General features: G+C 38.0%; 1 protein-coding gene across 1 annotated transcript in view; it reads left to right on the plus strand.

Annotated features, from left to right (window-relative positions):
* The first annotated feature begins 7360 nt into the window (after positions 1 to 7360).
* The window catches only part of LOC143539311 (class V chitinase CHIT5a-like), a 63767-nt gene continuing 46430 nt past the window's right edge, over positions 7361 to 24697 (plus strand). The window contains exon 1 of the mRNA XM_077032657.1: positions 7361 to 7442. Within this exon, the coding sequence (XP_076888772.1) occupies positions 7361 to 7442 (82 nt within the window). The remainder of the gene's footprint in view (positions 7443 to 24697) is intronic.

Raw genomic sequence — 24697 nt, forward strand, 5'->3', positions numbered from 1 at the left:
ATATCAGTGAAAATTTCACTGTCACCAAACTTTTTCTGGATTGTAATCAACTTGTATAGGATGTCCAGAAAAATCTTCATCACTGACCCGAAAATTAACCGAAAATTTCCCGGAAATTTTGTCGAAAAAATTTTATTTTGGCCAAACTTTTTCAGAAGACTTCCCGACTGATAAAAATGGCTTGGGCAAATTTTCGTCTAAGCGGGCGTTCCAGACTTTTTTTTTTTTTTTTTTTTTGGTCTGGAACACGTTCGATCGAATAGGGCTCATTCGGTCGAATGAAAAACAGATTCGATCGGATGAAGAACTGGTTCGATCAGCTATTTGAATTTGACACTTTGAGCGGGAAAACCAGTTCGATCGAATACAATCTGATTCGATCGAATGAAGTCAATCGAATGGGCGGGAAAACTGGCGTTTGAATTTGACACTTTTGAGCGGGAAGACAAGTTCGATCGAATACAATCTGATTCGATCGAATCAGCCAATCGAATAGGCCTATTCGATCGAATGGGGAACTCGTTCGATCGAATGGACTGATTCGACTCCTTCAACGCCAGCCCAGAAAACGCGAAGAACACGAAGAACACACCAACTTTTTAACGTCCAGAACGTATAAAATCAAGAGCTCGGCTTGCTAGATCGGTTGTTAGACCTTTCTAGCGGTAACCATGGCTCTGATACCAATTGTTGGTTCAGTCCGGGACCGAGACGATCCGAGCGCGTTCGAGACGGAAGGTTTGATAACCAAAGACGGATAGAAACAAACACGAAACAAACGATTTCATTGATAAAAACGAAAGATTACATGCTTGTTTAAACACTGAAATCACGATCTATGGCAGGGGGAGGTCGAGCATGGCCTCCCCCCTCATCCGGACAGCACCTGGGCTCCGGGCACGCAAATCCTTAACAAACCACGCCTGAAAGTTGGGTATTTATACCCACTGCTATTCGATCAGGACTCATTCGATCGAATGAGTCCTATTCGATCGAATAGCAGACTCATTCGATCGAATCAGAGACTGGTTCGATCGAATGAGTATCCATTTGAAAATGCTCTTTCGAATGGATGACTTTCGGCGTGGACCACTATCTAGGTGTACAGCATACAACATAAACATTCTAAACTATTCGCCAAGCGACGGCCACAAAACATGCACCAACACTTACTATGTTTTAGGGGTTGTGTGCATACTCGATGTGGTAGTTAATACACTTACCTTAAGTGGCAAGTGTATGCCTTGTATGATTTATGTATGATGATTGCTTGACGGTGCATGAACGATCTTCGGATATTGCATGGACCGTCAGGTGGTAGTTAATGATAGGATTGATATATAAGATGTATAAATGTTGTATGTATGAATATATATGATCTATAGATGATGTATGAATGATTAAGTATGATGTTAGTATGATATGTTGCTGGTACGTGAACGCTCTTCGGAGATTGCACGTATTGTCAAGGAAAATACGTAAAGGACATGTATGTTATAGTAGTACGAAACAAAGGGAGACCGGACCCTAATAAGATTCGAGGATGGAGGGTGACCGGACTCTAATAATATCCGAGGATGGAGGGTGACCAGACCCTAATAATATCCGAGGATGGAGGGTGACAGGACCCTAATAATATCCGCAGACGGAGGGTGACCGGACCCTAATAATATCCGAGGACAGAAGGTGACCAGACCCTAATAATATCCGCAGACGGAGGGTGACCGGACCCTAATAATATCCGAGAATGGAGGGTGACCGGACCCTAATAATATTCGAGGATGAAGGGTACCGGACCCTAACAATATCCGAGGTATGTAGTGAGAAATGCTCTTTATAATGTAAGGTTAGTTACGTATGTTTTGTGTTTGTTAAAGAAAGAAAGTACTAAAGAATGAAAGTATGTGTATGGAAGAACGATGAATAGGTTAAGTATGTAATATGTATCTTCGGATACGTATATAAGTAAGTATGTGAATGTATTGTATGTTGCTTGATTAAATAGAACTCACTCAGTGTAGCTAACTTTTAGTATGCACGCAGGTGAGCAAACTAAAGAGCCGGCATGAGGATGGCACATGGCATGGATTAAATGGCTGGCATCTGAAAATAGAAGAAATGATGTTTTAAATATGATATTTTATGTTATGGTTTTAAAGAAAAGATTAAATGTTTTGTAATAAACGGTTAAGTTCTTTATTCCGCGAAAGTTTTTATTAACTTCTGATTATTAGAACTATGTCGATGAGTAAATCCAACGTCCAAATGTGAGGCACCGGTAACGGGGCCTTACAAATAAACTGAGTAATTGGAGTTGTAACATGTTTGAAATAAGTAAATTGTCATAACCAATGTTCATAAACATTCAAATGGGTGTTAATGGATGTTTAAACAAGTTTTAAAACTCAAAATGGCGAAATAGATATCCCTGTTGTGCGGCACGAATGAGGGAAGCCCTCCCCTCGCGCTATGCGAGGAAACAGAGATGGAGAACCACTAGACCAGGCCACGCCGCGTAGTGCGACGTAGTGGGTGGCTTCCCAAAGTTTAATTATTGGCATTTTAGCCCCCTGGACTTTTATGAGAACGCAACAAAGGCTTGAAATGCATATGAAATTTAGGACTAAAATCGTAAAGTGTCATAAGTTTAAAAACAAATACGGAGATTCGAGAAAAAAAACGGGTCATGTTTTAAGGTTTGATAATTAACAAATGTTATACTTCTCATCGTTAACTAAAATCCTAACCCCCCCCCCCCCCGGTGGTTTCAAGACGATGGTTTACAACGGCTTTCGACATAATTTTTCGTTAAGTCACAATTTGTTGACGAGAATTAAAGCTACATGATACTTAGAATACTTCAAAAATATAATTAAATTGTTGAGATAGTGCCATATCGTCTACGCCCAAAATGATCTAGTCGATGTATATCGACGATGGATACAAGAATTTTGAGATTATGTTGTTATTCGAACCTATAGAGTAAATGGGCATATAGAACAAGACATTCACGGTGTGGTAAATGGGTTAGAAATCTATGTCGGTCAAGCAGAAATTCGTGCGACTCTACGAATAACTGATGCGCAAGCCAAAGAGTTCTTCTATCAAGATGACGTGCGCTAGATTTTTTGAGAGATGGGGTATACAAGAACATCGCCATAACAAGGTGAAGAAAAAACACATCTTTGAAAAGATTGGTAATTTTTCTACACACAACTTTGTTTGTATTTTTCACACAATGTTAGTAAATAAGAGTGTGTGCCACAAAAAGTGCAACAAATAGTTCATGCTATTGTGAAACAATAACCCTACAACTACGCCAAGCATCTGCTACGAGATATGTGTGACAACATTGAACGAGAATGAGGGATACTTCTATATCCCATTTTCATCATGAGAATCATGTCACAAGTACCATGGCTAGGGTTGCCGGAGAGTCAAGGAAAAATTGAAATAGTTAATCAAGTTTAAGATTTTCTGCCAAGCGTTCTTCCAATTATACCACCTTAGATGTACATTTTTCCATCACTCTACTTAAACAGTTAGAAGATTTTGCCTACTATTATTTTACTATTGTTTTTTACTTGTAAATATTCTACCTTTATTTATATTATTAACAGATATAATTATGTAAATTTGTTTATGGTACGTGTTGTTATATAGTTGTTAGTGATAGTTACATTTAATTAATTATATGAATAAACAATATTATATATGATACTTGTGAGACCAGTTGACTAAATTCAAATACAAACAATGTTCAATGTGTTTATTTTATTTTTTGCTCATTGACAACTAGAGGTGGCAAATGGGTTGGGTTGGGTTGGGTCGAAAGGGTCATGAGTTGTAATGAGTCATGGGTCAAAACGGGTTTGGGTCAAATAGGTTTAGGGTCACAATGGGTCGATTAAAAAAAGTTGTTTCGGTTTGGGTCAAGACAGGTTAGAGTCAGAACAGGTTTTGTTTTGTTTTTTTAGTACGAGGATAACGACGGAAACAATTTAGTTTTTTTAGATTTTTTGGTTTTATTTATAATTTGAGTTATGATTTTTCTTATTATTTTTTTAGGGGTTTTCTATTAAGAGAAAAAAAACCCCTCAAAAAAGTATTCAAAACTAATAATAAAAAAATCATGATTCAAAATATAAATCAGAAACAAAAAAGTAAAAAAAAAAACTAAAATGTCTCATCCGTTGTCCTTGTTCCATAAAAATAAAAAATAAAAAAAATAGAAACCCTCACCGAGAAATAGAACTGAAACAACAAAAAGCGACGAAAATGAAACAAAAAGCCAAAATTGAACCAAATCAATCGGAATCGAAAAACGGACAAAAACGAATCCGTAATCGACCAAAAGGAAACAAAAGAAACCACAACCAAGCCCGTCTCGTGTGAAAACTCGTGTTGGTTCGAAATCTGACCCGAACCCATTCCAATCTGAAACACGGGTCGTGCCAAAACCTGTCACGTGCGAAAACCGTTCTGATCCGAAACCTGCAACTTTTTCTTATGATATTAACCTACATCGACCCATTTCTTTGAATTTGTCGACCTATTTTGACCCGAAAATAACAAGATGGAATTTCAGATGACCCATTTAGTTAAAAATCTCTTACCCAAATCAACTCATTTAACTTTTAAACAACCCAAATTAACCCATTTGAAATGGTTTGGGTCAAGATTGACACCCCTTTGACAACGTCATAATTCAACAAAGATATAAATAAATAATATTTCTGACACTAACAAAATTAGATCAATGGTACAAAGGATTGAGGGAAACAAGAATTTCTATAGAAAAATATAGTCTTTTATGGAATTTCATGCGGGTGTGTGTTTATTTAAATGAGTTCGCCAATGCATATCACCTTATTTAGAATTTAGCATTCATCTGTGACGCCAACAATAAGATCATCGATCTGTTTTCAAAGAAAAATTAGCTTTATCATTACTTACATGATGATATGAATCTCCAGTGAATAACACTTTGGTGTCTCAAGTATGCGTCTATTAACACATTTGCACTGATGCATATCTTAGTTGGATATGATTCTCCAACTTTAAATAGCACTTTTGGTTCTCGGGTGCGCGTTTATAAACGCGATTACACCAATATCTTGTTTAGTATTTCAAATTCCTCATGGTCATCAGTCTTAGAGGGTGTTGGGCTAAGCTTAAACAATTTCAAAAGCTTAGCCAAAGACCCCCTAAAGTCAAACTGTCGGATAACATTGAAAGCGTAAAACTCCAGATCTACTAGAGATCTAGGAGAACATGACAAGCCAACACATTTGATCCACTCATCAAATGCATATAGTCTTCCATTTCTCATTGCCTGGAATCAATATAAAAATAAAAATAGACAAGAGGTCGTTCATAAGGTATTATATTTCCGAGACCACCAATTCCAATAAATATAAAAGTTCAAGAATGTTTAGTGAGGTGGCTTTGGAAGAGGACATAGCAGAATGTTATACATAATTAGGGAAGACACATAACTGGAGGATTTTGCAGGAGGAAAGATTGGAGAATTTTGAAAGTGGCCGGATAGATTGGAGGAGTACGTTAGCAAGTTGAAATTTGCAAAGTGATCGATCTTCTGTTTATTGATATGATTTTGCTATGGTTACACCTAGCTCATTTAATCGATATTAACTCTTATTAGCTAGGAAATGGACCACCTATCTTATTCAAAAAACCATTTATTATATATGCGTTTCTTTTCCAATTTTAAGTCACTACTGTAAATGCATCTGCTTCAACAACTATTTTAAACTTATAAAACGGTTTACATTATAGCCGGTGTAAAAAAGAATATTAACTTAACTTTTATTATTAAAGTATGATAATGTTTAGAATTTTTGACGGTTTAATAATATAACCGTTGTTATTGCAAACGTTTTAATTTTATAGAACGGCTCTTTGCAGAACCGTCACAAATAATAAATAAATTACATAATCTAACGTGAAGATGTTAACCATTTTAATATAATGGTTAAAGCCTGATGTTAAAGATTTTGTCTATTAAATAACATATACTTTCCTTTTTATTTACAAAGGGTTTGGATAATTGTTCAAAACAAAACGGTGCTATGCATTATATTCAACGGTTGGACCTCACTCCGTTGTAAATCATTTTTTAGACCGGTGTTAATAGACGTTTTAGTAGTAGTGAAAGCATTCGGTTTCAGAAACAGGACTTGGAGTATGTCATGTGTTCACACATTGTAGCAGAATTGCCCATGTGGTTTAGGGCATGAAGCAATTAGATTTCATGGTTTAACGTGTCCCGTTGTAACTCACGAGTTTACTACTATTTCGCATAGCATTCCATAACCATTACACCCATCCTCATGACCTTTCCTTCGTATTTTGACTCGCTATGTGCCCATCTAACTCTTGTCGCTTCCAAACCATTGCTCATGATTAATTTTCATAAAACTATCAAATAATTAACCATTTATTCTCTCTTAATATATGTATATATAGGTATCATCATCATCGTACTCAGTAAATCCCACCAATAGCAAAGCTATAGTAGGGTCTGAGGAAGGTAAAATGTAGACAGCCTTACCTTTATCTCATAAGAATAGAGAGGTTGCTTACGGTGAGACAACCGGCTCGATAGTAGTTTTGCATCAAACTTTAAATATAAGGCATATAACACTCAACTATTGAGACACCGGCAGATAGTTGAGATATAGATAGAGATCGTCAATTATAACATTAGGAGTGGTGTTGCAATCAACAAAATTAAGCCGAAAGATGACATTTCATTTGACTTTTCAATTCTGCATTCAAGTCTACTATAATAAGACGTCTTCTTATCTGAATTCAAGTCTCATATTATAAAGTTACGTTTTGAAGAACCCAACCTCCGAATTGAAAATCAAAAAGTTGACAAATCTTCGCTACCTTTCATCCATTCCTTAAAAGGATCATATATACAACATGGATCCATGAACTATAAAAATAAAGAAAATATATATTTTGTATATTTGTTGTTTGGTAACCTATTTCCTCAAAGTCTTTAAACAATACAATATCGCCTTAAAATATTCAGTTTCATTATAATCTTATACATCATTTTGTAACTATATAAACTCTTTAAAAAGAAAACAAGCAAATTCTACAAAGGTAAGGTTTCCCAATTTTCTTCGTCGATCATATTACAGTTACTTTCACGTTAAGAAATGTGTTACTAGATGAATGATATGTTGATGACTCATTTACAGCTCTATACTTAGAAAAGTTCAAAGTTATTGAATTGTATTGAATACTATTTGTAGTTGAATTCATCAAAGCACAAGTGTACTATATAAGACAACATCATGAGATTCCTAAAGTATTATACGACACCATGGGATTCCTCAAAGCTCCTATGTTCTTTCTTGTTATATTGAGTCTCACCATTTGTAGTACTATGAGTGCTACAAACAAAGGTGGTTATTGGCCTACATGGGCACCCTCATCAACATGTGTCACATCCGGGTGACGCTTGGCAGATGTTACAGGCCACGTGGCACCCTCTGAGATATATGAGTCATCGCAATACGCGATGACCATAAGAAAGGGTCCATCGCGTATCGCGATGGGACACAATGATGCGTGCGTGCGGTGTTGGTAAGATTTATAAGAGAATGGAGTTTAAGCTTTGCACAAGATCGTGTTTAAATTTATAAAAGTGATTTCAACTAAAACTAAACACACACAAAATAGGAAAGTGTACCTATCGTATATGTAGAATAGTACTGGTAAGAACCAAGTATCGATCCGTGGACACAAATGTTTCTAATAATGAATCGTCGTTTTGCTTTAATCGGAGGTTTTAATCATATTAGGGTTGATTTTTGAACTTTTTATAAATATAAATACTTATATATAGTATATAGGTGACCAAGACCAGAAGTTCTAAACAAGTAGTTCAATTAGATGAAGGTTACCATCTAAGATCAAGAATCCACTCCATCGTTCCTTGATGATTATTAAATAATCACGTGATAAACTTTCCGTAATAATTTAAGATAGAATAGCCTCTCATTTCTAAGTGAGCATATCCTATGACATAAAAGAAAGTAGCATGCGCATTTTAAAGTCAACTCTTTCCTAATGTCGTGCTGCCACGAGAATGCCAATTTGAGTTGGCAAGTAGTTTAGTAAAGTAGAAAGATTATGATTGACTTTGATTTCTCAAATATCAATTCTAACAACTTTGGGTGGTTATAGTTTAGTCACACAACCTCCCCTTGGTTGATTTAAGTAGGTTATAATTGCACATTCCGTTAACATATGATTTCTTTAACTAGCATGATAACCTAAGCAATCGTGTTAACGATGTTATATCAGAATTACCAAAACTAGAGAAATAGATCATAACTTATATCTCATCATTTCTAAGTACAATATAAGGATCCATGTATCGATAAATTATCAAAGTATTTCTATCTTTCAAGAACATGAATCGATCATGAATGATTGTGAATATAATTGTCAATCACCAACCTTGAATTGTTGAATTAAGATGGTGAAACATTTCTAATCAAAAGATAATTGCAAGATAATCATGTACTTTACTAAACTAAATCACATGTTTAATATAATCATTAAGTAAAACAAAGCTTCTTCATAGATTTTAGATGGTAAATGGAGTTTTAGCTCATAATGAGCATTGTTATGAACATTAAAAGAGATGATGATAACAAACACATGATTAAACTAGAACAATCTAACCAAATGTGGATGAATCTCCCTTCTTAATGATGATGATGGATTATGATGATGTTGATGATGATGGTAACCTCCAAGCCTTCAAAGTCCTCACAAGATCTTCAATATGAATGTTAGTGGGTGTTTTTATAAGTGAAAACCGTATAGAACTCTCTTCAAAGCACACTTGATCAATGCAACATGAGACACTATTTAAAGGCATTCTGGAGGATGAAGCACGGTCCCGTGCTTAGGTAGGCACGCCCCCGTGCTTTTATTGACATGTGCTATAATTGTTTTGTCTTTTGTTGAGGGTGACCACAGCCCTATTGTCAAGAGGCACGGCCCCGTGCTTTTATTCTCTGTATTTGTCTTTTCTTGTAGATATTTGTCTTTTCTTGTGTTTACAAGCATGGGGGTGTGTTTATTTCTTTTTTTGTGTTTTCTTCCGTTTTTCTTCGTCTTTTCACTTGTTTCTTCGTTTGGGGCTTGGGTTTACCTGAAATTGTATTTTATTATGATAAGTAGCCTTCTGTGCTATGCTATTTGATAGAAGTTGCAATTTTTAGAGATTATTTGATGCTAAAAAGATGTATAAATATATGTACATCACCCAGTTTCGTCTATAAATAGAAAGGGTAACGACATTCATTCCACACACCAAAATCCCACTCTCTCTAGAATCACTTTCTCTCTCTACATCGTTTTGCGTTCCGAGCATCGTTTGGTGCGCCGAACCTCGTAACTCGTTCCAAATAATCGACGTTTCCTCGAAGTGTGCGCCACCCTAAAATAACCCAACGTTTTGCCTCAAAATACGTGCACAACCCGGCGACCCACGAACGTTGCCTTGATTTGCGTGCCTTGAAAGGTAGATCAAGAATACCCCCAACATTCGTGCAAGTGCGGAAGTGCTGCCGAAAGTCTAGGTAATTGTTTCGGTCAAAAATTAACAAAGTAACTTTTGATCGAATTAGTATGTGAGGTAGAGTGCTTGATGGTGAAATGAATAAACACAGCGATTTGATTACGAGGGAAAAAGCCCTTGATTATGATAATCTCCGGCACAAAAAACCCTCGGACGGTGAAAACTATCACCGTCACTTTTATTAATAGTAAAAGGGTGGTTACAACTGGTAGAGCTGATATGATATCGAGAGCTAAGTGTTACAGTGATTGCTAGTAGCTAAGTCAGTGTGGTGTGTGTTCTAAACGTATCTATTAGCTCGTTTAATTAAGAAAAAGTTACAACTGAAATCCCGAATAATCCGGAAACCCTAGACTAATTCTTCCATAAACCGTTGCTTGCCCACATTCAAGTTGACGAAGTTCAAGCACTAGCCGTTGTAAACCCACGTTCATATTAGCATATATAACACGTGATCTCATCTGCAAAACAAATAAAAATAGTATAGGACAATTGAATTGGTCAAATATCGTCCTCGAAATATTAGCGTCGGCAGGATAGCTCAGAATCCTTGAATCGTAGCTCATCCTGAGAATAACAAATCTACACCCAACAATTGCCCCCAATTTTTACAGATAGCGCATGACAGCTGTAAAAATTTCAAATTTCAGAAAGTAAAAATATCTCCTGTTATTTGAAAGGACATGCACGCGGAATGAGGAGACCCTATAACCGTCCTTTTAGGTTATAACCAAGCCATTTACCAATCTCAAAATAATAATATTTCCACCGGTTCATAATCAGGTCAGTTCCTCTCTCTTGTCTTCTTAATTTTCTAAAATTTTTCTTCCGATTCGAAAAATAATGAGGAAGATAACCCCTCGAGCGCCCAATCCTTTCTCTTTCGTAACCTCGGAAGATTTCGTTGACCAAGCTCACATCCCCGCCACCGATGAAGACCAATGTCTTTTTAGAGATCTTGACATTAGATTTCTGAAAGACTCAGGCTTGTTACCTGCTGAAGCCATTATTAGACCATATGACCCTAAAGTCAAGGTTGACTTCTCCTCTAAAACCTGGTTTGCTTTTTTCCATTACCCCTTTTCGATCGGCCTTTCATATCTGTTTTCTCCGCTTATCAAGGAGTTCTTTGATGTCACCGGTTTTTCTTACTCCCCAAGTCATGCCAATGGTGTAGAGAGTCTTGGCCACTGTAGATCAATTGAATAAAACCCATGGGTTGTCGATAGGTGTACCTGAGATAGCCGCTACCTATAATCTCCGTACACACGGGTCTTTCCGCTACAACCTTCAATCCAAATCCAGCCGTCTTTATATGGTTCCCAAGGTGTCCGGTAGTGACCCTGATTGGAAGAAAAAATTATTTTTCGTCCGTCGCGACTCTATTTTCGATGGAATGAGCTTGCCTATTAAATGGGTTCACAAGAGCAGGAAATTCTTAGGATAGAATCTCTTTTTCAAATGATTTGTGTTAACACGGTTACTTTTTTGGCAGTTGTGTTTGAGGATTTGATAAAGTACAGGAAGGATACAAATCGAAGTCTCAAGGAGTTGTTTAAGATTCCGACGGAGGATAGGGAATTTTAGTTAGAATAAGAAACAGGGGAAACAAGCGTGACCGCTGCGAAGTCTCTTGAGAGCATGTCTTCTGGTAAGTATTTTGGGTATTTCATGGAATCTTTAGGATTTCAGCTTTCTTGAGAATAACTTGATAAACCATTTGTGTAGAAATGCCGAAGCCGAAATCTTCCTTCAGCTTAGTTGACCTGGACGATCTTATCGAGGATAGGACCGTGGTGAAACAGGAACACTCCAAGACCCTCTCTCCGGCAATAAGAGTTCCGACGACCCGTCAAAAAAGCGATGCACAAAACAAGAGGAAGGCCACCACTTCAGCTCAAACCGAGCCCTTTGCTGATATGAGCACTACCGATGCTGTAGGGAAGCTGCAAGCTCTTGATAATTTTCTTGGAACAGTAAGTACCTTTGTTTATCCTGAAAATAGTGATCTGCAGATAAACTTATGTTAATTTAGGGATAACAGAAAAGTGAAGGTTACCGTCAGAGATTCCAAGATGCAGAATTGGCTCAGAGAAAAGCTGAGGTCAAGGTTGCCGATCTCCTGCATGCTGCTGACATATAGGATAAGCTGCTCAAAAAGAAGGATAAAGAGATTGTAGATCTCAGAGCCTCATTTGAGTTGGAGAAGACTAAGTTCATTGAAGAGGCCAAGAAGTCTATAGCCACCAGTATACTGGAGTCGATGCTCAAGATGTCAGAGGAGGTGCAAGCGAAGTGCTTTACGATGGATTCCTGGAATTCTGCGGCTTGGAGGAAGAAGCTAAAGATGCTGAGGGGTGACAATATTGAGGAAGTTGATGTGGCAGGTACCACAGAGGTGGTTAAGGAAGCTGGTGCTAGTGAGGAAATGAAGGAGACCAAGGCTAGTGAGGTGACGGATTCAGATAAGGAGGGTGATCAAGGCGAAGGTGACAAGGTTTGAACCTGGTATCCAGGTTGTTTTAATGTGTTTGTGATGGTTGTTTGAACAATTTTTATTTTGGTTGTGCAAGGATAATATAACATGCTTAGGATAGCAGTTTGGGTGAAGGGATCCTGGTTTAGGACGAAGCCCAAACTAACTTTAATTTCCTGTTTTTGAACAATATGATGATTCGGGTGGATGGGCTCCTTTTTGAGTGAAACCTGAATCATCTCTTCCTGCATTTTAATATTAGTAGAATAACTTTTTATGACTTATGTTGGTATTTTATCCTCGTTCATGTTACTGAATCTTCACAATAAAATTGATTTCATTAGAATTTAGAAATCTAGGTGAGATTTCTCAAAAAATTAAGTTTAATTCAATGAACCAACATGAAGTCATAAAATTCATTTTGTAAATAAGGCAAGTAGTAGGAAATAAAGAATATTATAAAATAGGAAGTCATACCAGAACCATATAGCAATTAACTTTGATAAGGTGTAGACCATTTCATCCTTGTAATAAGATTACCTTTTAGGATGTTCCTCCAATCATAAGGATATACCGACAAACCTGCAATATTATCCTGAAAATAATTTCAGAAATTCTAGCGACAAGGCCCAAATAAACTGGCGACAATGCCTTTTTAAACTGGCGACAATGCCTAAACTGGCGACAATGCCTAAACTGGAGACAAGGCCTGAACTGGCGACAAGGCCCTTAGAAGAGGTGAAAACCCCTTAAACCTTATGAATAAACTGGCGACAAGGCACTTTAGAAGAGGTGAAAACACCTTAAACCTTTGGAAATGGTACGTCTACCATAAACTTGAGATTCAAACCAATAGCTGAGGATAACGAGGTAACAAGTCACTATATTTCATGTGTTGGCCCCGTCTCTCAAACTACGGCCGAATAAACGAGCGCTACAGGCGATCTTAAGAAGAGGTGAAAACCCCCTAAACCTTAGAAGGCATTGAATAATACCTTAACTGGCGACAAAGGCCGAAGAAACTGGCGACAAGGCCCAAAAAGACTGGCGACAAGGCCCAAATATACTGGCGACAAGGCCTAAATATACTGGCGACAAGGCCTAAATATACTGGTGACAAGGCCCAAAATATACTTCATCCCATGTGGGGATACCACATGTCTTCAGGATACAAAACAGTCAACTCTAAGTGAGGGGTGGGTGTTAGCCTTGCTAACACCACTCCGATGCTTAAGTCAGTACCATGATAAAAGAATAATAATATTGAAAATGAATAAAAGTGTAAATTCAAATACATACCTTAGTTGTTTAACATTACTGTTAAATTTCTCAGGATAGCAATTATCTTTGGGATAGAAGTCTTACATAAAATATCTTTTAAGGTGGATAGTGTTCCAAGGCCTTGGTAATAAGTCACCATCCAAAGTAGACAATTTGTATGCCCCCTATCCTGCTTCAGACTCAATCAAGTAAGGACCTCTCCACTTTGGTTCAAGCTTTCCATCCGCAGGATTTTTAGTATTCAGAAAGGCTTTTCGGAGAACTAAATCCCCTTCTTGAAATCTTCGAACCCTGATATTCTTGTTGTAGGACTTTGCAATCTTCTGCTGATTGTTGTAGGACTTTGCAATCTTCTGTTGATAATAGGCCATTCTGATTTTTGCCAAATCTCTGAGTTCTTCTACTGCATCTAGATCTTCAAGTAGACTTTGAGTATTATCTTCAGGATTCTGATGACTGACTCTGGCTGTAGGGATAACCATTTCTGTCGGGATAACTGCTTCAGCTCCAAATACTAATGAGAAAGGAGTCTGACCAGTAGCATTCTTTGAAGTGGTCCTATCTGCCCAAAGAACAAAAGGTAGTTCTTTGGCCCACTTTCCTTTCTTAGATCCCAACTTTTTCTTCAGGTTATTGATAATGATTTTGTTGCTTGATTCGGCCTGTCCGTTAGCCTGAGGATGGACAGGTGTTGAAGTGATCATTTTGATTCCCCAACTGGCACAGAAGTTGGTGGTTCTCTTGCCAATGAACTGCGAGCCATTGTCACACACTATCTCTACCGGGATTCCAAATCTTGTCAGGATATTGCACTTGATGAATGAGATAACGTCTTTCTCTCTGACTTGAACAAAATATTCAGCCTCAATCCACTTCGAGAAATAATCTGTCATTGCCAGCATAAAGACTTTTCCTCCTGGAGCTCTTGGTAGCTTTCCCATAATATCCATACCCCACTTCATGAAAGGCCAAGGGGATATAACAGGATACAATGGTTCTGCTGGTTGGTGCAGAATGTTGCTATGTCTTTGGCATGCATCACCCTTCTGAGAATAATTCATAGCATCCCTCTTCATCGTTTGCCAGAAATATCCTGTTCTCAAGATTTTGGAGAATAGTGCTCTTCCCCCAGTGTAATTCCCACAATCTCCTTCATGGATATCCTGGAGAACTTCTTGAGCTTCTGTATTTTCCAAGCACCTAAGATATGGTCCTGCAAGATATTTTCTTTATAATATATCGTTCATTATAGCATATGGGATTACCATTGTGCAAAAATCTCTTGGCTTTTCATTCTTGGGGATAACTCCATCCTGAATATATCTCCTGATCGGGATAATCCAAGAGTTTTCATATCTTCATCATTTTCTGATATTTCATTAACACGTTGCTCTTCTATTGTTGGGTTCAGGATATGTATGATAGGATGACACCTTTCGGTATTTTGAACGATGAAGCTAAGTATGCTAGGGCATCTGCTTCGACGTTCTCTTCTCTAGGTACCTGTGAAATATCAAACATTTCGAAACATTTTGCGAGTTTTTTTACTAGCTCTAAATATTTCATTAGTTTTTCTCCTCTAACAGTATATGAACCATTAAAGTGACTAGTTAATAGTAATGAATCAACATGTACTTGAATAAACCTGATTTTCATGTTGATTGCTAGTTGTAATCCTGCTATCAAAGCTTCATATTCTGCCTCATTGTTTTTGGCTTGGAATCCGCATGATATGGATTGAGGTATAATGTCCCCCTGTGGCGATTTCAGCAGGATCCCGAGACCTGTTCCTCTTACATTTGAAGCACCATCAGTGTATAGAGTCCACTTATCTTTTGTTTCTTCAAGTTGTTGGACTTCCAAGTCTGCTTCTTTTTTAAGTTCAGTGGTGAAATCAGCCACAAAGTCTGCTAATGACTGGGATTTGATGGCAGTCCTAGGCTCATATGCTATATCATACGCACTCATCTTTACATCCCATTTTGTCATCTTACCTGACATTTCTGGTTTTCTCAAAACAGATTTAATAGGGTAATTAGTTTTAACAAGAATAGGATGAGATTCAAAATAATGTCTAAGTTTAGTAGACGCTATAATAAGTGCTAAAATTAATTTCTCAAGATAAGAGTACCTGGTTTTAGCATCCAATAGACTTTTACTTACATAATAGATGGGATGTTGTCGTCCTTCTAGATCCTTGGCTAAAACTGCACTCACAGCATTATTTGATACAGCTAAATATTGAGATAGAGGTTCACCTTACTCGGATTTTACCAGTAGAGGAGCAGAAGAAAGATAAGCTTTTAAGGACATTAAAGCTTCCTCATGCTTACTGGTCCATTCAAACTTCTTGTTTTTCCTCTGGATATCATAAAACTTTTTGCACTTTTTCGAGGATTTAGATATGAATCTGTTGAGTGCCGCTATCCAGCCAGTTAGCCTTTGAACATCCTTTACTAATGCTGGGGATTTCAGATTCAGGATAGCTTGTATCTGCTCTGGACTTGCCTCTATCCCCCTCTTGGTGACCATGTATCCCAAGAATTTGCCATCCTTCACTCCGAAAGGGCACTTCGCAGGATTTATCTTCATGTTATATTTGTCAAGGATATCGAATGCAATATAACAATAAATACATGTAGGAGTCATGAAAGCTGTGTCTTCTTGATCTGAGGGCTCCATTTGGATTTGCTGAAATCCTGAGGATGCGTCCATAAATGTCAGCATCTCGTGGCCACTGTAGCATCTACCATTGAATCGATGTGTGGTAGAGGGAATGGATCTTTAGGATAAGCCTTATTCAAGTCTGTGAAATCCACACAAACTCTCCATTTTCCATTCTTTTTCTGCACAACCACCACATTTGCTAACCATTGGGGATATTGGACTTCCCTAATCATATTTGCCTTAAAAAGTCTTTCAACTTCTTCTTGGATAATTGTGTTTCTCTCAGGTGAAAACTTTCTTCTCTTTTGATGGATTGGCATGAAAGAGTTATCAATTCCAAGTTTATGTGTTATAATATCTTTGGAAATACCTATCATATCTTCATGTTTCCACGCAAATGTTGACAGTCTCGACTTGAGGAAATCCAGCAATTTCAAATCAATATCCTCAGGAATACTCATTCCCATCAGCACTTTGACTTAAGGATCCTCAGGATAAGGAAGTACTTCTTTGATTTCTTGTTCCCTGGCCTCCATTACGTCTTGTGCTGGCTTCTGTAATTGCTACGCCTGCTGGGGTTTGGCAGTACATTTCATAGAAGAGGTGTAGCAATTATTTGCATCTTGTTGATCGCTGATGATTTTGATAAATCCCCACGGACTTAGGAGTTTCACACATTGGTGATAGGTGGAGGGGACTGCTTTCATGTCGTGTATCCAGGGCCTGCCTAATATAATATTGCAACAAGAAAAACAGTCAATAAAACAAAATTTTGTATTTAATTTACCCCTTCGACGTATACTGGGAGTTTTATTTCCCCAATAGTGCTCTTAGTCTCTCCGCTGAAGCCAACCAATACTGAGGAACTGGGAACGATATCATCCTCAGGAATATTCATCTTTCTCAGCACATCTAATTGAATAATGTTGACAAAGCTTCCACCATCTACGAGGATCCTGCGCACATAATGGTTAACCACGTATAATGTTATTACCAAACTATCATGGTGGGGATCCTGAATGTCGACTCTATCGCTTTCATCGAAGGTCATGGTCTTTGCTTGAGTGAGAATGGATGTCTTTGTTGGTCTGTCAGCCACTTCTAACTTCCTTTGATCAGCATTTCTTTTTGCAGCAGAATAAGAGGTTCCACATATGTCGGATCCTCTGAATATGAACATGATTGTTCTTGCGTCTGTTGGTGGAGGATAAGCCTTTTCAGGAATATTTTCAGGATTTTGTTCCTTTCCCTTCTTTCGGCCAAGTAGCTCTTTCAAATGGCCTTTGCTGAGAAGATAGCTAATCTCCCTTCTGAGTGCAATGCAATCATCAGTCAAGTGCCCAAAGTCTTCGTGGAAAGCACACCACTTTAATTTGTCTTTGTAGGCTCCTTGTTTTTCCATCTTCTTTGGCCACCACACATTAATCCACCAATATCGACAGAAAAATAATATTCAGAGACCTTAGGATACTCTTCATCATCTTCATCATCTACTGCATTGATCCTTGGGTTATCATGCTTATAGTAAGGCTTTGATCGGTATGATTAACCCGGGGATTCGGCCTTCCTGTTCGTCTGATCGTACTTCGGGATACCGATCTTATAGTTTTTCTTATCATCTTCTAGACTGATAAACCTCAGAGATCTGCTTCTTGCTTCGTCTAATGACCTGAATGGCGTCATAACAAGATCATCATAGAAAGAGGGGCCTTTTTCTAACCCCAATTTAAGAGCCTCCACTGCCGAAGCTGGTTTAGATTTGGAATTTCCAGTGACTCCTTGCTAAACATGATAATAAAATCTCTCAAGGATTCCCCAGGATTCTGGGTAACCCTGTAAAGATCACCTGTTATTTTCTCAAATGTTCTACTGCAAGAAAACTGGTTATTGAACAAGTTAATTAAATGAGAAAAGGGAGTGATAGTATTAGGATGAATACTCAGTAGCCCTTTCATGGTTTCTCCGGTCAAGGTAGATCCAAACCCCTTGCAAAGACATGCTTCCTTGATTTCCAAAGGGATTGGGTTGATCTCCATACGCTCTCTATACTGTGCAACGTGTTCCTCAGGATCCGTTGAACCATCATACAGTTTCATATTTGGGGTTTGAAATAGTTTTGGAATCTGTACATCACTAATCGATGGAACAAATCAGGATATTCTGTGACTATCGGTGGGAACTTCAGCTATGGGACGGATTACACCATGAACATTTGATATCATGTCCTTAAGCTTCTGTAATTCCCGGGCTAAGCTTGAACTTATGCCTACATCCTGCAAAAATCCTTGATTAGCGTTAGAGGGAATTGTATTGAAAGTGTTACCCTAATTAGTATTATGAGGAGCAGTCTGGGGGTTGTAGCTTGCATTCCCGAACATAGTATTTCCTGGAGTGACAAATGGAGTGGTGGAAGTGTTAGCTTGCATCGGGATAAAGTCTCCCTGGTGCATCTCACAGGACCCTGCAAACCACTGAGTTTGAGCAAATGGCTGTTGAGGATTGAAGGACCCTGATGGAGACACTCCTGAGAATCCTGCTTGTTGCGGAAGTTCTGAGGATACCACCTGCTGATAAGGACCTGAGGATCCTGTCTGGTGTGACAATCCTGAAGATCCGGACTGCTAGAACAATCCTGTGGGTCCTCCTTGCTGCGACAATCCTGAGGATAACCCCTGCTGATAAGGATCTGACGATCCTCCCTGCTGCGAAAATCCTGAGGATCCTGCATGTTGAAACGGCCCAACAAAGGATGCATGCAAGTATCCTTGGGATTCAGATGAGTACAATCCTGCAGACCTTGAGTGATGGAAGAGCGAGGATCTAGGGTTGTACGCCGTGGTTGACTTCGGACACACCAATCCTGAGGATCCCAGAGGAGTGAATCCAGAGATCTCGGGATTAATGGTGTGAATTCTTCCGCCAGCTTCTTGGCATTTCTGATATCTTCCAGTTCCTTCACCAGCATCTGGTTGGTCTTGTTCTGGCGATCCATCTATTCCTATAATCGCTTATATATGGACAAAAGTTCATTATTAGATACCATAATGGGATCCTGGGGATATGGTCTCCTTCCCGCGAACACCGGAGTGGTGGCTTTCTTCTGAACGTTGTCCGGTTTCTTCGGAATAACACCAGCAGTAGGAGGAGGCATAGAAGGCCTAGAAGGCCTTACAGTGGAATCCGAAGCTGCGACAGAAGAAGAAACAATCTTCGGTTGGGAAGACATGTTGTGGATGTTGAGAGTACGGTTTAGTTTGAGAGTTGATAATGATCAAAGCACCGTTTGCCCCACGGTGGGCGCCAAATTGTTTCGGTCAAAAATTAACAAAGTAAATTTTGATCGAATTAGTACGTGAGGTAGAGTGCTTGATGGTAAAACGAATAAACACAGCGATTTGACGACTAGGGAAAAAGCCCTTGATTATGATAATCTCCAGCACAAAAAACCCCCGGACGGTGAAAACTATCATCGTCACTTTTATTAGTAAAAGGGTGGTTACAACTGGTGGAGCTGATATGATATCGAGAGCTAAGTGTTACAGTGATTGCTAGTAGCTAAGTCAGTGTGGTGTTTGTTCTAAACGTATCTATCAGCTCGTTTAAATAAGAAAAAGTTACAACTGAAATCCCGAATAATCCGAAAACCCTAGACTAATTCTTCCATAATCCGTTGCTTGCCCACGTTCAAGTTGACGAAGTTCAAGCACTAGCCATTGTAAACCCACGTTCACATTAGCATATTTAACACATGATCTTATCTGCAAAACAAATAAATATAGTATAGGACAATTGAATTAGTCAAATATCATCCTCGGAATATTAGCGTCGACAGGATAGCTCAGAATCCTTGAATCGTAGCTCATCCCAAGGATAAAAAATCTACACCCAACAATAATTATTAAGCTAAGCAAGGTAGGGGTTCTGCCCAAATAAATATTATTATTCCGAAGGCTTAGACCCTAGTCGGGAGTTTAGCCTAGACCTTGATCAAATTAAAAGATAACAATTAAATAAGATTTCTTTTTGATTAAGAAATACAAAATAATATAAACACAAGTTATAGCAAAAATAGAGTTTCTTCATAATTAAGAAACCTAAGCTTTTACATACATTTGGTATAGTTGAAATAATTAAGAAAAGTAAAAGTTTACATACAAAGGTTATAGTCAAAATAGTGTTTCCTTATGATTAAGAAACATAACACTTTATAAATGAAGATTATAGACAATGATGTTTCTTCTTCAAGAAGAAACATATCATAGACATTTCTTCTTGATAAAGAAACATAGCACTTGATTAAACAAATAAAGAGAAAGATTTTAGATCAAAATATTTTATTCAAACAAAAGATCAATCAAGGTTTAAAGTTATCAAAACAAAACTAAAGGTCTGTAGCCGGATTAAAAGACTATCCGGGTATTTATATAAACCTATTTTTATTATAGGTCAATCATTCATTCATTCACAGAGGTTTTCAAATGAGATCACCACATCATTCAGAACTGACAATCACAGGTGAATACGTTAAACCTTTTTCAGTCAAGATAAATGGGTTGTTTATCTTAAACAAAGTCAGTCAAATAAAGATTTATGGGATTATGTGATCCCTATTAAAATACTGGATAAAAATATAAAAGCAACTCAGACCGAGTACACAAGTGTCTGGATCCAAACATAATTAATCTAGTCTATCAATCAAGGCTATGTGGCCACAGACTAGAGATCATAATAAAAGTTCTCCAATGGGCGTCAGTTCCTGGAGAATCGGAATTGTGTGTGTATGGCAGTGGCACAATCCTAGAAATAAGATATGATTCCGCTGAGTGTGTTTAAGAAACTATCTTGTCAGTCAAAGAAAGATTTATTAAATTTTATTAGAGTCAACGATTTACCAGCACATCGCTGAAGTATTTTTACTAACATTTCAGGAAAACAAAGTTAGTACAGGTAGCAAGGGATTAGAGCCATTCAAGAAGATATACGCTCGCAAGGTAGAGATGACTCAGTTTTAAATCATTAAAATACTATAAAAAATATTTAAATGTGATTTATAAAATTCAACCAAGGTTTATAAATTAAATACTCAGGTATTTATTATCCGATAAGCTTTCCAAATAAATTAAATATTTTATTATTATAAATAAAGGTTTTTAATTAAATTGTTATTTCAAAATTATATTAATATTATATTATAAATTAAAGACTTCCGCTAAACTCTTATATATTTACAAAACAGGTACCAACGATTGGTCACACGCCTAGGCCCTAAGTTGGGGTGTGACACTTGAAGATTTAAAAGAATATCTTTCGCCAACACCTTTACTCATGCAACATGAAGATGGTGAGCCTTCTTTTATAGAAAAAAAGAAATAACAAAGTATGCTTTAAATTAGGAAACCCTAGCTAGGTGAAAATTGCAAGACCCATTCTTCTTCCCTACGTGCTCTTCAACTAGAAATCTGAAATATCAGCAAGACTCAGTCTACTAGCCGTTTCAGGTTGTTACTCAATGAATAACCTCCAAGCATATTAGTTAGTTTAAATAAAACAAGGCTCAGGATTCCGAACCTGCTAAGAATCTCGGGTGTTAGGATATCGTCCAAGATACTAGTCAGGATCTTAGTCGAGAAATTGACCCATAACAATTGTCCCCAAAAAATATTCTAGTTGTACACAACTTTAGAATGGTAATATATTTTTATTATTCTTATCTTGATGACGTCGGCCCAACTAATGTGAAAATATTTGGATCAAATTCCCAAGCTAATTATCTACCACACCTTAAATGTATGTATAAGTGCCTATAATTACTCCATTCAAGCCTTATTTATCTTTATCTCAAATCCGGAATCAAGGTAATTCTCTCTTTCTCTCCATTTTTTCTGCCCGTATATTCCTACAGTTTCTTTCTTTTCCGCCATAATTATAGTCTTTAATGGCGAAGAAGAGAACTAGATCTTCTGTATCACCCGCTAAGGATTCCGGCGATGAGTTTCTTAACAAGGAACTACCTAGAGGAACCATCATTCGTCATTTTAAGAAAAGATGCGATCCGACCTCACTTCCAAAACTTGGGTTTACTTCACTTATTATCCTTTTTTCTTGGTCTTTCCTATCATTTCTCGCCTTTTATTTCCAAGTTTTTCAAAATCACCGGCCTGAGTTACGGCCAAATGAGGGAAATGGCTTGGAGAATTCTGTTTATGCTGAATCACATTATCACCGCCCACAATCTAGACTTCGATATCTCCGATTTAGCTGTTGTCTATCGCTTGAGAACCCACGGCTCCAGTAAATTTGTGTTTCAAATCGTCCCTGGCCAGAATCATATGATCCTGAAAACATTAAAAAACGACAGGGAATGGAATAGGAAGTTCTTTTTTTGTCCGGGGGGATTCTATTCCGGACGGTAAAAGTCTTCCATTCCAATAGATTGCTAAGGGTAGGATTAAATAAAAATCAAACAAATAAATAAGGTGAATACTTATCTTTTCTTTATTGTAGCACCGAAGTTTGAGTATCTTGCACCACAAATAGCATAGGCTTGCAGGAGGATCCTTGCCATTATGAGGATCCAGACACAGAAAGGATCTTTCATCTTGTAATCCCTACTTCTTCCTCTACTAGCCACATCTCAGAAAGCATGTCTCGTAAGCATCTCTCTTGGGATTTTGAACTTTCTTTTTCTAAATTCACGCCGATCCTGATGTCTTTTATTTCAGCAAAACAAGGTCTTATGTTAGAGGATCTGGAGAATATTGCCAAGAAGAAGAATCCAGCCACTATTGAGGTCTCAAAACCACCTGTTCCATCTTCCAAAAGCAATCCCTCATCATCGAAAAAGAGAAAAGGGTTTGAAGTAGTTTGGCAGACTATTGAAATTCTGACCTTTGAAAATCTTCAACCTATCGTCCATCAGGTCAGAACTTCCACCATTCCTAATTCATTTTGAGTTGTATTGCAAAACTAACATGTTTGTATCTTTGCAGGGACTTGAGCAGATGATGAAGATCCATAGCAGCACTATGCAGGAGCTTGAGGCATGTAGGGAGAAAATGGATGACCTTTCCAAGATCAACGAGGCTAAATCCCTTTGGCTTGAAAAGAAGTCTGAGCTATGTAACTGGCTAACGAAGGATCTCGAGGCGATCAAGGCTGCACATGCCAATGATCTGCAGGATTTCAAAATGCATCTTTAATTATCTGTTGCTCGCTCCATTTGATGTGCCAGGGTTTTGCTGATGGAAGAGGCCAATAAGGCATCCTGGGATCCCAGAGGTCTGAAGGTTAGGGAGGCGAAGCTAAGGCCTGAGTCTTAGATACCGAGCAGGATCCTGCTGAGACGAGCACGACTGCTGAGAACAAGGTTGTGGATGCTAAGGTTCACACTAGCGATGGTGACAAGGTCGTCCAGGCCGGGATGGTTGCAGGCTTCATGGAGGGGAAAGAAGGATATTTAAGACAACGCCTGAGCCCCTTCTTGTCTGATGGTTTTTATTTGCTAGCTTTCGATATGGTTGTACTCTAAACATATTACTTTTCTTTTTCATATGGTGGTGATCTTTTGAACAATTTTAATTTCAGTTTGTAACACAAAGAACAGTTCAAGGTGGATGGATCCTGAGTTTTAGGACGAACCCGTAAATGTTCTTAAGAAAAACTTTTTAATATCTATGATGGAGGAATCTTATTTTGGATAGGATGAGGTCTATATGGATAGGCACTAGAGATCTTTGAAGTTTGAAGACAATCAATTGCCATAACCTTTTTCTTGGTGTAGGTTCCCAGCCGGATCTACACGGAATATCTCGTTCTACGTAGGTGCGGAATCCCTACGTAAGACGATACGAGCGTAGAAGACGATACACGTTAAACACAATCAAACACACGTTACAATAAACAAAGAACACGTTGTATTGCAACTAGAAACACGTGATTCACCGATCACCGATTACACGAAAACTGAACAACTTTCGTACTAAACCTAGCCGTAACCAAACCGTATTTATCATACGACAACTTCGCCTAACATGTTTAGGCGAAGTTGTCACTAACTTCGCTTGTTCAACAAGTTCGCCCATATCAGGCGAACTTGTGAGACAACTTCGCTTAAATCCAAATACAAAACATACTAACTCGATTACAGACACTATATACTGAACTACTGACATCATGTACCAACACTTGGGTTGAACCTTAATATCCTGAAAGATATGTTAAGATAATAGTGGAGATGATTAGGCGATCCAAAGGATCGAAAAATCCCAAAATAGGTTTGATCATGAAAATCCTGGGGAAAATCCCAAAATAGGTTTGATCATAAAGATCCTAGGGAAATTCCCGAAAATAGATTTGATCATAAAGATCCTGGAGAAAATCCCAAAATAATTTTGCACTTGGGTTAACACGTAAGTGTTAAATACTTGGGACAAGGCAATCATGAGTGACATGAAAATGCCAAAACCATGTGTAAATACTTGGGGCAAGCCATGGTTGTATAACATGTTCATGTTATTCCACTGATAATATTCTTGAAGATCCATCATGTAACCAATAGCAACGAAATTGTCAGCCACCATTAAGAAGAATTGGTCCCGTCATCTTGAATTACATGTGGATAACATGCCCTCCTAGCGAGG

This window comes from Bidens hawaiensis, unplaced genomic scaffold (genome assembly GCF_021521415.1).
Source record: "Bidens hawaiensis isolate Kalapana, Puna unplaced genomic scaffold, B.hawaiensis_p1.1 tig00000783_1, whole genome shotgun sequence".
NCBI lineage: Eukaryota > Viridiplantae > Streptophyta > Magnoliopsida > Asterales > Asteraceae > Bidens > Bidens hawaiensis.